Source organism: Phascolarctos cinereus, unplaced genomic scaffold, assembly GCF_003287225.1.
Source record: "Phascolarctos cinereus isolate Bilbo 61053 unplaced genomic scaffold, phaCin_HiC Scaffold_726;HRSCAF=1367, whole genome shotgun sequence".
NCBI classification, from domain to species: domain Eukaryota; kingdom Metazoa; phylum Chordata; class Mammalia; order Diprotodontia; family Phascolarctidae; genus Phascolarctos; species Phascolarctos cinereus.
Window position 1 is genome coordinate 311348945 of NW_027556098.1, and position 13834 is coordinate 311362778.

The 13834-nt window shown below is 44.5% G+C and overlaps 1 protein-coding gene across 4 annotated transcripts in view; it reads right to left on the reverse strand.

Annotated features, from left to right (window-relative positions):
• PCSK7 (proprotein convertase subtilisin/kexin type 7) overlaps positions 1-13834 on the reverse strand; it is a 31903-nt gene that overhangs the window by 10464 nt on the left and 7605 nt on the right. For all 4 annotated transcript variants that reach the window (XM_020989680.2, XM_020989677.2, XM_020989679.2 and 1 more), the window contains 8 exons: positions 13667-13832; positions 12037-12127; positions 10545-10599; positions 10000-10138; positions 9130-9230; positions 4782-4949; positions 4060-4167; positions 3259-3361 (listed from right to left, as the gene is read on the reverse strand). In XM_020989680.2, the coding sequence (XP_020845339.1) occupies positions 3259-3361; positions 4060-4167; positions 4782-4949; positions 9130-9230; positions 10000-10138; positions 10545-10599; positions 12037-12127; positions 13667-13832 (931 nt within the window). The remainder of the gene's footprint in view (positions 1-3258; positions 3362-4059; positions 4168-4781; positions 4950-9129; positions 9231-9999; positions 10139-10544; positions 10600-12036; positions 12128-13666; positions 13833-13834) is intronic.

Below are 13834 nucleotides of genomic sequence, written 5' to 3' on the forward strand. Positions count from 1 at the left end.
TGGGATATTTTGCTCTTTGGCTCCAAAAAAACTGGGGCTAATCCTGGAAGGTCAGAAAGGATTAAAAGATACCCCAGCTTAAAGACACCTGAGCCAAAAGCCAAGGGGCTCCAGTTGGCCAAATTCCCACAGGCCTCTATGAATAAATAGGGAATGGCCCATTCTTACTTCTCAGTTCATTGCTGTTTCCCCATTTTGACCCTTCTCTTTTCTTATAAATTATGGCTGAATTCTAAATATTTTTTGGCCCAGACTTGATTTCATCTTCTTAGGGAAGCCATAATGATGAAATTCCCTTCAATGATGCACATCTGTAACTTACTGTTTTAGACAGGGTACTGCAGAAGGTACTAAGTGTACTGAGAAACCTCACTAGTAATATGTGTTACAGGATGTAGTACTTAAACTTGGATCTACCAGACTTCAAGACTGGCCCTCTAACCATTTTGTCTCTATTGAGCTATGTTAACAATTCTACAGTACTTTTAAGGTTTAACAAAAAAAAATTCACTTGATTTAGCCATTAGGTGGACTCTAATGAACTTGGGAGCAGTTCAGGGAAGTGGTAGTGACTGAACGCAGATTGTAGGGGCATCAGGAGCAGGCTGTAATAAAAGAGGTGAAGTGGGTGTGGAGAACTCCCCCTCCTCATTCCCTTCCACACTCCAGTTAGCAGAGGAGGCCAGCCCCAAGGTCCTGGTCCTATTTAATTCTTCCCTTTTCTCTCAAGAGTGTTCAATTCCCTCTCTACTCCCACATTCTCAGGACTGAATGTAGCCTTTCCCTTCAGACAATGAGTCATCTAGGCTCAGGGGAAAAGTGGATTGGCTCCTGAGCTTCCCTGAGGGAGACAGAAGCTTCATAAATGGCTGGGAGCCAGCAGAGTCACAAAGATCCTAAGGAGTTCCTGGTCAGGGTGACAAAGAACAAGATGAGACTTCTCTGCCTTCCTTCCAGCTCTAGATAGGATCACAACAATGCCAGGTCCAATTCTTCCTTCTAGGGGTTTGCAACTTGCTGGTTGGCTGGTTTCCTATTTGGAGGGAACTCCAGGTAATATCCTAGTGAAAGCAATTTATTCAGCAGGGAAGGGAGTCCAGGATCTAGAGACTCTTTGTTCTCCAAAAGGAGCTGAGTCCCACTCCCCTCTCACTTTTTCTACTCTTGATATTTCCTAATGACAAAAACAAGGAGCTGCCTGGACCTAGAAGGATCTGGATAAATTCGTTGGATGGCATCGAGGAAGAGCTCTTGTTCACCAGGGATCATAAAACCTGAGAACTGGAAGGCATGTTAAGGCTCATCTATTTATTCTGGAGCTATCATATTACATATGAGGGGGCTTGGGATATTTTGCTCCCTTTAGCTCCACAAAGGTTGAGAATAATCCTGGAGGGTAGGAAAGGGTTAAAAGATACCCCAGCTCAGAGATGTCTAAGCCCAATTGGCTAAATTCCCAGGAACATTCACTTTTCTGCCCTAAGCAGTTGCTTTCTAACCATTCCAACTCAGGATTCCTTTTATGAGAAATGAAGTGAATCACACCCTTACTTTTTCTTCCATGTAGTGGAAAATGGAGATTATATAGATATGGCTGAGGGAGACAGAAAGGTCCAGTTGTCCCCACAAATAGACTCTAAAATGAGTAATGGTCCATTCTCACTTCTTGGTTCGTTTCTGTTTCTCCAAGTCTAAATTTTTTTGGACCCAGACATGATTTCACCCTCTTGGGGAACCCTTAAGGCAAATTTCCTTCAGTGATACACAATTATAATTTTCTGAGAAGCCAATGACTTATCTACGGTCCTACTAATAGTATGTGTCATAGGATATAGTATTTAAACTTTGATTTACCTGACTTCAAAGCTGGCCCTCTATCTACTCTGTCATGCTATCTCTGCTGAGATATGTTAACAATTCTATAGTACTTTAAAGTTTTCAAAAGCATTTTCCTTACAACAACCCGCTAAGGTAAGGTAAATATTATCATCTCCTTTTTACAATGAGGAAACTGAGGCTGAGAGGTTGACTGACTTGCCAAATAGCAGTGTGCAGCAGTCAGTACTGGAACTAAGAATAATGATTCCAAATTCACTATCCTGTAAACTCGAGCACTTCTGTCCCATAATGAGGTGGAAGAGGATGAGCTGGGAGGTCAGCACACAGATGGCCCTGCTAGGCCAGGGATGACCACAAGGTCATCACTCTCTAAGAATGAGTGACAGCTTTATCACTGTTTAAGAGCTATATCTTCCTAGTCCCATTTCAGGCAGATAAGTGGCATGATGGATAGAGTGCTGGGCTTGACACCAGCTAGTTAAGTCACCCTGAGCAAGTCACTTAATGACTGTCTGCTTGAGTTTCCTCAGCCATAAAATGGGGACATAACAGCCCTTATGTCACAGGGTTGTTGTGAGGATCAAATTAAATAATATTTGTAAAGCACTTCCCATAGTGCCTGGCACTTAGTAGGCAGCTTAATAAATGTGTGCTCCTTTTCTCCTTTCTCTTCTATGGAAAATGGTCTAGCTTCTTAAATTGGGCACTCTTTATGCCTAAGTTCAAATACTGGCTCTCTGCAATTTACTACCGATACGACACTGGATAAATCACTTAACCTCTGTGCACCTTAGTTTTCTCTGTAAAATGAAGGTCGTTGGACTATACGCCACTGAGGTCCCTTACAGCTGCAGATCTATGATATGACCCTCTGAAGCCAGGGAGAGACGGCTTAGAGGCCCAGAGGGACCTTGCTAGCTTCCCCTATGCCATTTCCCAACAAAATAGAACTCAGTAGTCTTCCTAAGCTGAAGAAAAAAGCTTTGGTGGTAGAGATAATACCAAATGGAAAGCTTTTTCATTAACCTAAAGGGTAGAACAGAAATTAAGGGGAAAAGACAAACTCCTGGCCTAGGAAGCCAAGGCAAAGGACCTTTGGGATTTCAAGGGAACCATCCCTAAGCTCTGCCTAGTCTCTTTCTGCCCCAATCCCACCCCTCCTACCAGCCTCTCCAATGGTCTGCTTAGCTACTCCCTTCCCACTAGTAGCAGCTAAAGAGAAAGGTCTTGTTTAAGCAGCAAAGGGCCAGCCAACTCAGAAGCAGCAACATGTCCTAAAATGGTCAAAGAAAACTGCACAGGTTTGGCTGGGACTCAGCTCTCCCAATGGGGGAGGGGAAACTGGCTTAACTTCCACACCACCCGCCCCAAATTTCAAGCCCAAGATTAACATTAACCCTTTTTCTGCTAGCTACTTACCATTCCATAGGACTTCCAGGGAGTGGGGCAACACTGGGATTCTCTTGTTCTCTTTTAACATGGGACTTATGTATGAAGCTAAGTAAGGGACAGATGTCCAGATCTATTAAAGGAAAGAAGAAAGAAAGTATGGAATAAACACAGGTTAACACACATTCTATGTAATATTATGTAGATTATCTTATAGAATACAGCTCTCAGCTGCCTGAATCAACTTTTAAAGGGGAACTCTACTTTCTTCCTTTTACTACACTTCCTCTTTATACCCTTCACAAATTGCTAGGGGGACTTCTGTTGACATCCTAGCATACTCCCTATGACTCTAGGTTAATGAAGAGGAGGAGAAAGTTAGGTCTGGAATCAAAGATGAGAAACAGAACACCCTGAGAATGAGGACACTTTTGGTAAAAGTCCTGCTGTTGACTGCTTAGGAGATCCAGATCCAGCCTTGGGACTTAGTTTTTCTGTCAGTAAAATGGACAACAGTTGGGTTAAATGTTTGAATATCTAAATTCATAAGGACTAATAACTGCTGAAGAGTGACCCCAAGAACACCCTTGGAGGCATTTCACTTTTTATTACCCTAACAATTCTCTTTTTTTCAACATGATGGAGCACTTGGGCTATATTCCTCTAGGTATATTCTTACGAGTTCCTCTTATGGTATATGCCTCTAGGTATATACAAAGGGTTTTTGTAGGTCCACCCTGTCTTCCTCTTTCTGGCTTCTCTGGACTTGGGAGATCCTCTTAACTCTTTTATTTACCCACTCAGGTAGGTGATGAAAACCGCCATGCTCACCTTGGCAGCATTGACAAGCCTCCAAGCATTGAGCAAACCGAAGCCATGCTGATGACTGTGGCTGAAGCCAGCCTCATTGGTGTCCCAGTCTGCCCGGCGATCTTCATACTGAAAAGGATCCAGACCTAGTGAGAACCTCGACCTTTGAATGGAAGCTGAAGAATTTAACTCTCTCCGTAACAGAGCCATTATCGTCCAGCCCTCCCACAAGGTCATAAAGAATGGATTTCCTAGAAAGGGAATCTCATGATATTTAGAACATGTCCACAGTCAAGGAGCCTAGCCAAAGCTCTACTTCTCAGGCCAATCAGGGACAGACATGTATGAATTTTGGCTAGGAGAGAAGACTGGGTTTCTCATACTCCAGGTTCAGAACGCAACATCGTTAACTAGTATCATCCACATACAGCTAAGAAATAAGCACTGAAGACCAATCCCCTCATTAAGATATGAGGAACCTGAAGTCAAGAAAGGGGCCTTAACTTGTAACTAAGTCACACAGATAGTAAATGGCAGAGCCAGAATTTGGACCCAGATCTTCTGACTCCAAATTTGGTGTTTCTTCCCTACTCTATTCTGCTGTATAACATAGGCACTAAAGCCTACACACAACTTGGAATGTATGGCTACCTGGCAACCATGGGCCCTTGGAAAAAAAGGACACCAGAAAACCAGTCTCTATAGCCATTTAGCTCCGGGTTGCCTACACACCAGTCCCTTACCTGGGTAGCTGTGAAGACAATGATGTGCTGGACATCACGCCAAGTGAGGCATGGTCTCACCTGCAGCATCAAGGCTATCATACCAGCTGCCAGCGGGGCTGCAGCTGAGGTCCCTGTGTGGCCCTCAGTGCAGCCTGTGCCTTTTTGCAGGTCCCAGTCAGTGGTCACCTAGAAAACAGAGTCAAGGGAAGAAAAGGGGGCAAGTATTGGAGTTAACCTCAAGTATCAGCGGGGAAGAGGGAATAGGGATATGACTAGATCTATGAGCTGGACTTGGAGCCCAGCTTTTCCCTAATCAGGAGTTTCTCAGCTAGAAGAACATTTAGATTTCTCTAGCAACTCAGTGAAAACAGAGGTCTTTTAACCCCTAAATGAGATAATACTTGTAAAAAGCACTTAGCACAATGCCTGGCACACGGCAGGCTGTATAAATGCTGATTCTCCTCTCCTTCCCCTCCCTGTTGTCCTCGTGTTACCCACTAGAACCAGAAGCACAGAACCATAGGAAATGGAAAACGAAAATTATAGGTAGGTATACATGTGTGTTTGTGATAAAGATGAAGCCTGAAACAAAAAAAACATTTTCCTGATCCTTGCTCCTAAACCATCTCAACCTTTAACCCCCTCACTCCCCAATAAACAAAATAGAGGAAATGTCCAGGGAAGCTCCTGGGCCTTTGCTGGAGTGAGGATGACAATGACAGCACCTTTAAAAGAAACCATCTCAGCAGCCCAGCTGTGGGGACCAGTGTGACATCACTGGAAACAAAGAGAGTTTGTTCTGGGGGAGACAGAGCTGCCTCCTCTCTGGCTAGCTCAGTCTGAGGCCAGGGTCTTGCCAACTACTCTTGGCTTCTACTCTGGCCTTATAGAAGTCCTCAGGATAAGATACTCAAGGGCCTCAAAGATTGTGTTATCCAAAGGATGCCTTTGATATCCTTTCTCCCTGACTCATCTTTTCCCTACCTAAGGCTGGGAATGAGGAAGCAAGAAAAGGATTTGGAGTTGAGAGAAATATTTTAAGTCATCTGTCCTGGCATCAAACCTATGCTGTTTTTCCCAACTCTGAAGAACCTATGTTCTCAGGCCTGGCAGGATCCTACCTCAGTTTCCTCAGCTACATGGTTGGGGGGTTGGGGTGAAATAGAATGATGACTCTGGATCTTAAATTTTGAAGTGCTTGTGCCAGGATCTTTTCTTCTTTCAGGCTTCCCTTTGGGTCAGATATTATAATGCTGGCTTCTGCCAAGAACTACCCTCTCTCCATTATACTTGCTGCCTCTCTTCCAGCTGTTATAGCAGCTGCCAACAGCTGTGAATTGCACTAAAACACTGTGTACTCCCAGAAGAGAAGGAAAAACTCTCTAAGTCACAGCCTCGACAAGAGTGGGAAGCCCCATCTATGCCAGGATGGAGATTAATTTCTTCCTCTTATGGAAACAGTCTTCCAGTGACAGTCTGGATCCCTTAACTGTGAAGTCCATGAACTTTTCCTATGGCTGCTCCAGCAACTAAATGGCTTCTGGAGGCAGTGCAGGTAGAAGAGAGAAAGGTCAAACGGAGCAGCAAAGGATCAGAAAGTATGTGTACCTCTCTATACCTAGACTGATGGCTCTACCTCGATGTCTTGTGTCACTAGATGGACACCAGTGATGAATTTAAACTGATGAGGTTCCCAGGATAAGAAACATCCCCAAGATGGAAAATCTCGATGAATGAATCTTCCTGTCATTTCTGGACAAATCAGGCAAAGAAGATTTGAAGTCAGAAGACGGAGCTTAAATCCTCATATCGCCACCTGTCTGACCTTGGAAAAGTCACTTAACGTCTTTGGGTTTCCATGTGTAAAGCAAAGGGTGTTGGATGAGAAGATCTCAAAGGTCCCTTCTTGCCTGAAACACTCTGCTCTTGAAGGGAGAGGCATGGGGGAGGGGATGCTGTGTCCTGGAGGAAGTCACAGCAAGGCCTGTGGAAGGTGGGTACCGTACTCAGAATGGGAGTAACATGAAACAGAAATGCCGAACCATACTTTGGAACTTTCTTATGTAATGGAATGGTGCTGTGCTTATCTACTTATCCCAGGGAAAGAGAACAGGGTTGAATCTCGGCAGAAAGGAATGCTCTTGATGCTGCTCATTTAGCATGCCTTTGGTAGGAAGGCTGCCCTTCTATTCTATCCACAGGGTCTGGCCTGTTCAACAGAATTCTTTTTGGTGGCCTTATTCCACTTAATTCCCCTCCCTCCCTTGGGAGGTTGCCTGGCACAGAACCCTGGAACATTGTGTTGGTCAGAAGTAATTTTTTTGGCATAACAAAAATCAAGTTTCGGAAAATGAATCTGATAATAGAGACAAAGTGGCCCACATCCCACAGGCCTCAGGGACCACTGAGACAAGAACCACTGGAGAAACTGGACACTGCTCGGCTCTAGGCCAGTCCTGGACAGAGACTCTTGGACCTAAGCCTTCTTTTGTCTTTATAAAATGCAAAAAGGGACAGACAGAAAGCTCTCAAACTATGGCCTTAGTCCAGAGACCCAACTTGGGCTTGCTAGGGCTGAATAGAGCTCAATATGTTGTAGGGAACAGACTTGGAGCCTATGTTCAGGAAGGTTCTGCTCTCTTTCCTCTGGTCCCTCGCTTGCTGTGGCTCCATTTGGAGAGACACACTGACAACTTTCTTGGGCTTAGAACTAAACATAAGATCACGGGATCACAGATTTAGAGCTATGCTTTAGCTCTAACTTGCCTGTAAGTCAGAAGTTCTTAATCAAGAAATTTGTTTTTAAAACTATTTTGATAACGATTTCAATGTAATTGGCTTCCTTTTGTACTCACATATTTTATTTAATCCATTTAAAAAGATTATTCTGAGAGTTCCAGAGGATTCAAAAGACTACCGATGGGGGTCACTGACTCAAAAAAGGTTAAGAATTACTGTTATGAATGAGGGAAGACTCATTCAGCCATAGCTCCCACCTCATGAATTGCTCTGCCTAGAGAACTAGTTTACATCTATCACTGGACCCAAAGAATTAACAGATCCATGCCACCTTGTTGGAGGTATATCTGTAGTGGAGTGCCACAGGGAACTGTCAACAGCCTTATGTTGGTGAACTTTTTTTTAAATCAGTGACTTAGATTAGGGTAGACATAGCATATTAAATATTCAGATGACATAAAACTGGGAAGGACAGCTAACACAGACAATAAGCAATACTGTCTATTATTAGACAATAAAGTCAGGATAACAAAATATTTCAACAGGCTAGAATAATAGGCCAAAACCAGTAACATGAATCTATTTTTTTTTTGGACCAGGCCTGTGATTTTACTAGTTTAGGAAACTCCTCATACAGAAAATCCCTCAACCAGATCAGAGAGGCATGTGCTCTGTGAGTTACAGTCTTAGAGAACTGCCTAGCAAATGACAGGTAAAATGACTTGCCCAAGGTCACAGAGCCAGTGCATGCGCCCACAAGTAACACTTGAACTCAGGTTTTCCTTACTCTAAGGCTGGTTTTCTAACCACTATAACACTCTGCCTCTCAGGATGACATTTAATAGGGATAAATGTAAAATCCCATACTTGCTTAAAACAAAACAAAACAAAACAAAAAAACCCAAAAAACAATGGCACAAGTAAAGGCCAGGGGAAGGATGGCTAAATAACCATTCAAATGAAAAAGATGGGGTTTTAGTGGATTAAATGGCATTCCCTACAAGTTAGGAGTGTTGACACAGCAACCATCCACATATGGATTATTGTTTTCGGTTCTGGGCCCCCAGTTACAGGATGGGTACTGAAAGACTGAATCATGTTTAACAGGATGACTGAGATAGTGTGAGAACTGGAAACCATAATGCTGTAATATTGTTCAAAGCAACTGGGGATATTTAGCTTGGGAAGGGACTCAAGAAAAGCTATAATAGCACTATTCAAGTATTTGAAGAACTGTCCCATAGACACAAAATCACACTTGTTCTGTTTAATCTCAGAAGGAAGAACTAGGAACAGTAGGTGGAAGTGACAAAGATAAAAACTCAATCCCCATTCCCTCGTCAGAGTGAATAGTGTGGCAGGTTTCCTAGCCAGGCACAAATTGGACTCGATGACCTCTCAGGGTCTTTGATTCAGTACCATCATGTACCAAGATGGAAGCATCAAAGCATCTCCAAAAGTGCTTTCCCAAGCAAAACTGCGGCCTAGGGGTGCTTATCTGTTAGGGAAGAGACAGCTGAGGGCTGGAGCAGAGAAAGTGAGAAGACAGGGAAATGAAGGCAGCTAGCTCAAGGAGAAGGCTGAAGGAGAGGCAAGGCAGAGTGAAGACGGAAAGCTCGTTACTCACAATGCTTCGCAGCAACTTGTCCCCGCCACTGAAGGTGACAGCCAGCATGGAGGCACATTCTTCTGCATAGAATGGCATTCGTCCTTCCTCATCTACAGCACCTGGGCAAAGCAGAAAAAAACAGGGACCTAAGATCAAAGGTTAACTCTGTGCCTGGTGTCCTTCTAGGCCATAAAGTTGGCCTGAACTGAGCCAAGAGCAGCTAGATAGCTCTCGTCCCATGGGCACTCGAGTGCCAAAGAACCTCCCTTAGAATGGCAATCTCAGACGTCCAAAGGCATGCCATTTCTGAAATCACTTGTCTTGTTAACTCAAAGGAGTTGGTATTACAGCACACTAGGGCTTCTGATGTAAAAAGAGTAGGTCAGTCATATGCCAGTCATTCTCATGACAGAGGGCCTATGGAAAGGTATGCTGAAATACAGATTTAGCCAGTGAGGGACTCAAGACAATGGCTAAAAGAATTTCCTGATCATTAAGACTTCTACAGAGGTCCTGAAAACTTATGGGGAGAGCTCCATTTGTAGGATCATAGAGCTAGAGGTAGGAAGGGATCTTAGTGGTCATCTAGTCTAATGCCTTCATTTTACAAATGAGGCCCAAAGAGGCTCTATTATTTGGTCAACGCTATATAGGGAGTGAGTAGAAAAGTGAGGATTTGAACCAAGGTTCCTTGACTCCAAGTCCAGTACTCACGTCACTGCACTGCAATGCCCATTCCTTGCAAAGGTAGAAAGGGACATACACACAAAGACATAACTACAAGGCACTGAAAACCTAAACCACTACCCCTCCCACTTGACAACATCTATGGAGACCGAAACACAGAAAACCACCTAGACACACAGACACAGAATATTGATGTGCTACCTATGGTAACTGTATAGATGGAGTTGGCATAGCCATCATAGTTGCAGTTGTCATTGTGCTGGCCCCCATTGCCACTGGCCACCACGAAGATACTCCCGAAGCCTCGGCGACCAGCAATCACTCCATGTTGCAAGGCAGCCTGAGGAACAGAAATTTTGGGGCTTTGGCATGAGAAGCCCTGAATGCTTGACCTGAAAGACCTCATCCTCCCCAAGCTTGTACATAAGATCCACTTCTCCCCAGTCAAAATTCAAGGAGGGCCTGACCAAGAAGAGGAGCTCTGTGGGTGTTCTTTGCTGTTTTGCGTGGCAAAAGCAATTAAGATCAGAATCAAAGAATCCTCAAACCACTTCCCATTCCCCTTGCTGGCCCGTTTTTCCTCGAAACCAGAACAGGGCTGGCTTTATCCCCCTCATGAAGGGAAGTGCCTCAGCTGGAAGGTAAAAGTCTGGCATTGATTCACGGCAGTAATCTTCCCCACCCTCTCTCTCAATGACAGTGGGAAGGCTACGTTTCCAAGGGTTTGGATTTTAGCTCCTCATTACCTTTCCAAGTTGGTGGGGTCCATCTACAGTCTTTCCGTCATCATCTGGTCCCCAGCTGTTGAGACACAGCAGTGAAAAGTTCCACCCAGAGCTAGCCCTCAGACCTCCCAGACTAGTTGGTCATCCATTCCTTTTGCCTTTTTTGTCCCTCCAGAGAGTCTAGAACATCTGCACTGTCTGAAAGGATAGAGATATCGGAAGAAGCCCAGGCTTTTCTCTGCTTATCAAGATCAATGCCTTCTACTTTACAGATGGGAAAATAATGGTATGTAAATGGTTGATATGATTTAAAGTCCTTCCTCCTCAGCATGAAACTCTCCAAGTTTGAGAGAGCTTTAACTGTCCCTCAAATTGAATGACTTTCTTATGCCTAGTATACTGAGAAGCAAATCTAGAGAACAATGAAAGCAGGGAAGGGAAGAACATCGCTCCACATATAGCCACTGACCAACCTCCAGGCACGGTGTGTTGTGTAAGAAGCCCTCAGTGTTGGGCAGTGGAGCTCTTTGGTCTTGCTTGAAAAGGAAACATATGCCCTTGTCCTATCTGGATAACAAGTTCCACTGACCTCATGGGGACAGTCCAACTCTAGCTCTCCTCTGTCCTTTGACAACCCCTGATACAGTCTAAAGTGGGGCGGGGGGGGAGGATGAAGGAGAAGGGGGAGGAGGGGGGAGGGGAGAGAGGGGAGAGAGAGAGAGAGAGAGAGAGACAGAGAGACAGAGAGAGAGCGAGAGAGAGACAGAGACAGAGAGAGAGACAGAGAGAGAGAGACAGAGAGACAGAGAGAGAGCGAGAGAGAGACAGAGACAGAGAGAGAGACAGAGAGAGAGAGACAGAGAGAGAGTGAGAGAGAGAGAAAGAAAGAGGGAGGGAGGGAGAGGCAAGGATGTGGTGCCAAGACTTTTTGTATCCTGTGGTTGGAGGGGAAAATGCTTCTTCTCTTAGGAATCAGATGGAATAGTGCAGCACAGGGGTAGCCCTCTGGAGAAGGTTTGAGAATTCTTTAGACTAGGGGACTGGTTTATTAGGGTAACCCATGGACCTAAGGATTGGGCTTGGATGGGGAACCATGTGGTTATGACTCTTGCAGAATAGGAAAATGAAGCAGTATGTTGTAGTGGGAACAGCACTAGATGTGAAATATGAAGACCTGGGTTCAAGTTCCAGTTCTGCTACTTACTAGGCTGGACAGTTTTGGGCAAATCACTTGATCAAGCTGGACCTGAGTCCCTTCTACCACTTACTACTTGTGTGACCCTGGCTAAGTCCCTTGAGCCCTCTGGGATTCAGTCTTCTCATCTGTAAAAATGAGGGTGCTGAAAGAGTTGATTTCTAAGGTATCTTTCAGCTGTCAGGGTCTGAGCCTACCATGTACTTGCTCCCCAAAGTGGACTCTTACTGGGACTTGCTTGGCTCAGCCTTGGTGCCCAAGTCCCTGCTCCAAGTCTTTCAATTCTTCCCATTGCAATGGAATAGGTGGCCCTCTTACCTGCAGCTGTAGATGTCATTGATCTGATAGTGCTTATTGAATGCCACAGCCTCCAGGCTGTCAGTCAAGGGCCCATCCAGCACTCGGATACCTGAGCATGGGGAAAATAGGATGGTGGGAGGAAAGAAGGCATCCAACATATGCCAATTCCATCTTAATGCCAGTCTTTGAAACTGAAGTCTGTTGGAAAGAACCTTTGGCTAGGAAATGAAGACCAATTTCTCTTCCTCGTTTTACTAATCTGCTAGATAGCCTTGGACAGATGCTCCAATTTTCCCCCTAAAATGGAGGAGAAACACACCACTCTTTTCTCTGAAGGAGTGAGGTTGTACGGACCTAGGGGAAAAAACAGTTGGATTCCTGCCCTCCTACCTCTAGAAGTTGCCTCATTTGCAGAAGGATACTGCCCTCTGCTGGGGAATAGGAGTACAACTAAAGTACAGTGTTAACAAGTACTTCTTATAATGAGGAATCACCTTGGTTAGATGGACAAGGATTGAGATGAAGGTGCTTTTCTTTGGGGGCTATGGAACACTCTGATGCGTAAGGCAGAACTGCCCAGCTTACACTGGAAACCAGGGCATCGTGATGTACTAGACAGAGCCTGATGTGGAGTCAGGAAGACTGGGGTTCAAATCCTGCCTCGGACCCTTACTAGCTGTCTGACCATGAAAACAATGTTATGAGCCTCAAATTCCTCATCTGTAAATGAGGATAATAAATAATACTCATAGTATGTACTTCACAAAGTTGTTGTGAGGCTTGAGATGATATATCTATATCTATCTAGATAGATACAAAGTAATTTGCAAACTTTAAAGTACTTTATAAATGCCAGGTATTATTATTATTTTTGTTAGCTTGCCCACAAAACTTATCCTCTTACCATCGCAGTAGGAGCTAGAGAGGAAGGTGGTACAAGAGGAGCCTCATCAGACCAGGGAGATAGAATACCTTGATCACCATTATGGCTTTGCCTTACTCAGGGAATAATTAGGGGAAGAAAGACAACTCCTCAACTATTCATTAACCATTAACCAATTCATTCATTAACCAATCAAGAAATACTTCCAGAGTACTTAATATTGGCATATCACAGTCACTCAGGTTTATGCTCCTGGTTGCCTGTGTTTGTTCCTGCTGTGTTAAGATCCTTCTTCCCCTTCCCATTCCCTACAGGCTTAGGGCTGCCTTGGCTGCTCAGCCTGGCACCTCCACTGCTTCCAGCTCTCTCTCCTTGCTTCTCTGTGCCTAGGGTTATAATCTATCTACCACATTCAACTCCCACACAGTCCTAGGGCCAGCATGACCAGAATTCTCATCTTTCGTTCCACTGGCTTCTGCCTCATGCCTGTACTTCCCCCTTCCATTTCTACAGCCACCCCAGCCCCTGCAAACATATCTCCTATTGACAACATTGTTCCTATAGAACTACTCCCCTCTTCCCCCAATTCTACCTAAAATTATATTTGGTGGAACCAATGAATGGTATTAGATGGGCTAAGACTGAATTTGGATTCAATTTGGATTGTTCTAAGGTTGTAGGGGGATCAAAGTAGCGTAAGGTGAAACTCGGAAGATTTTTAGAGATTATGGAGTAGAGAGAGAAGAAAAGAAGAGATCAAACTACCTGCGATTCTGCTTCCATAAGCTACCCCCACTGCACAGAAGCTGTTATTGGGCACAGCAGCAATCTCGCCAGCGCAACGAGTACCATGATGATTGCCATTTTCCACGTCTGGGTGTGGCATGGGGTCAGGGTCATTAGAGTTGAGGTCATAGCTGCCTTCAGGGCTCT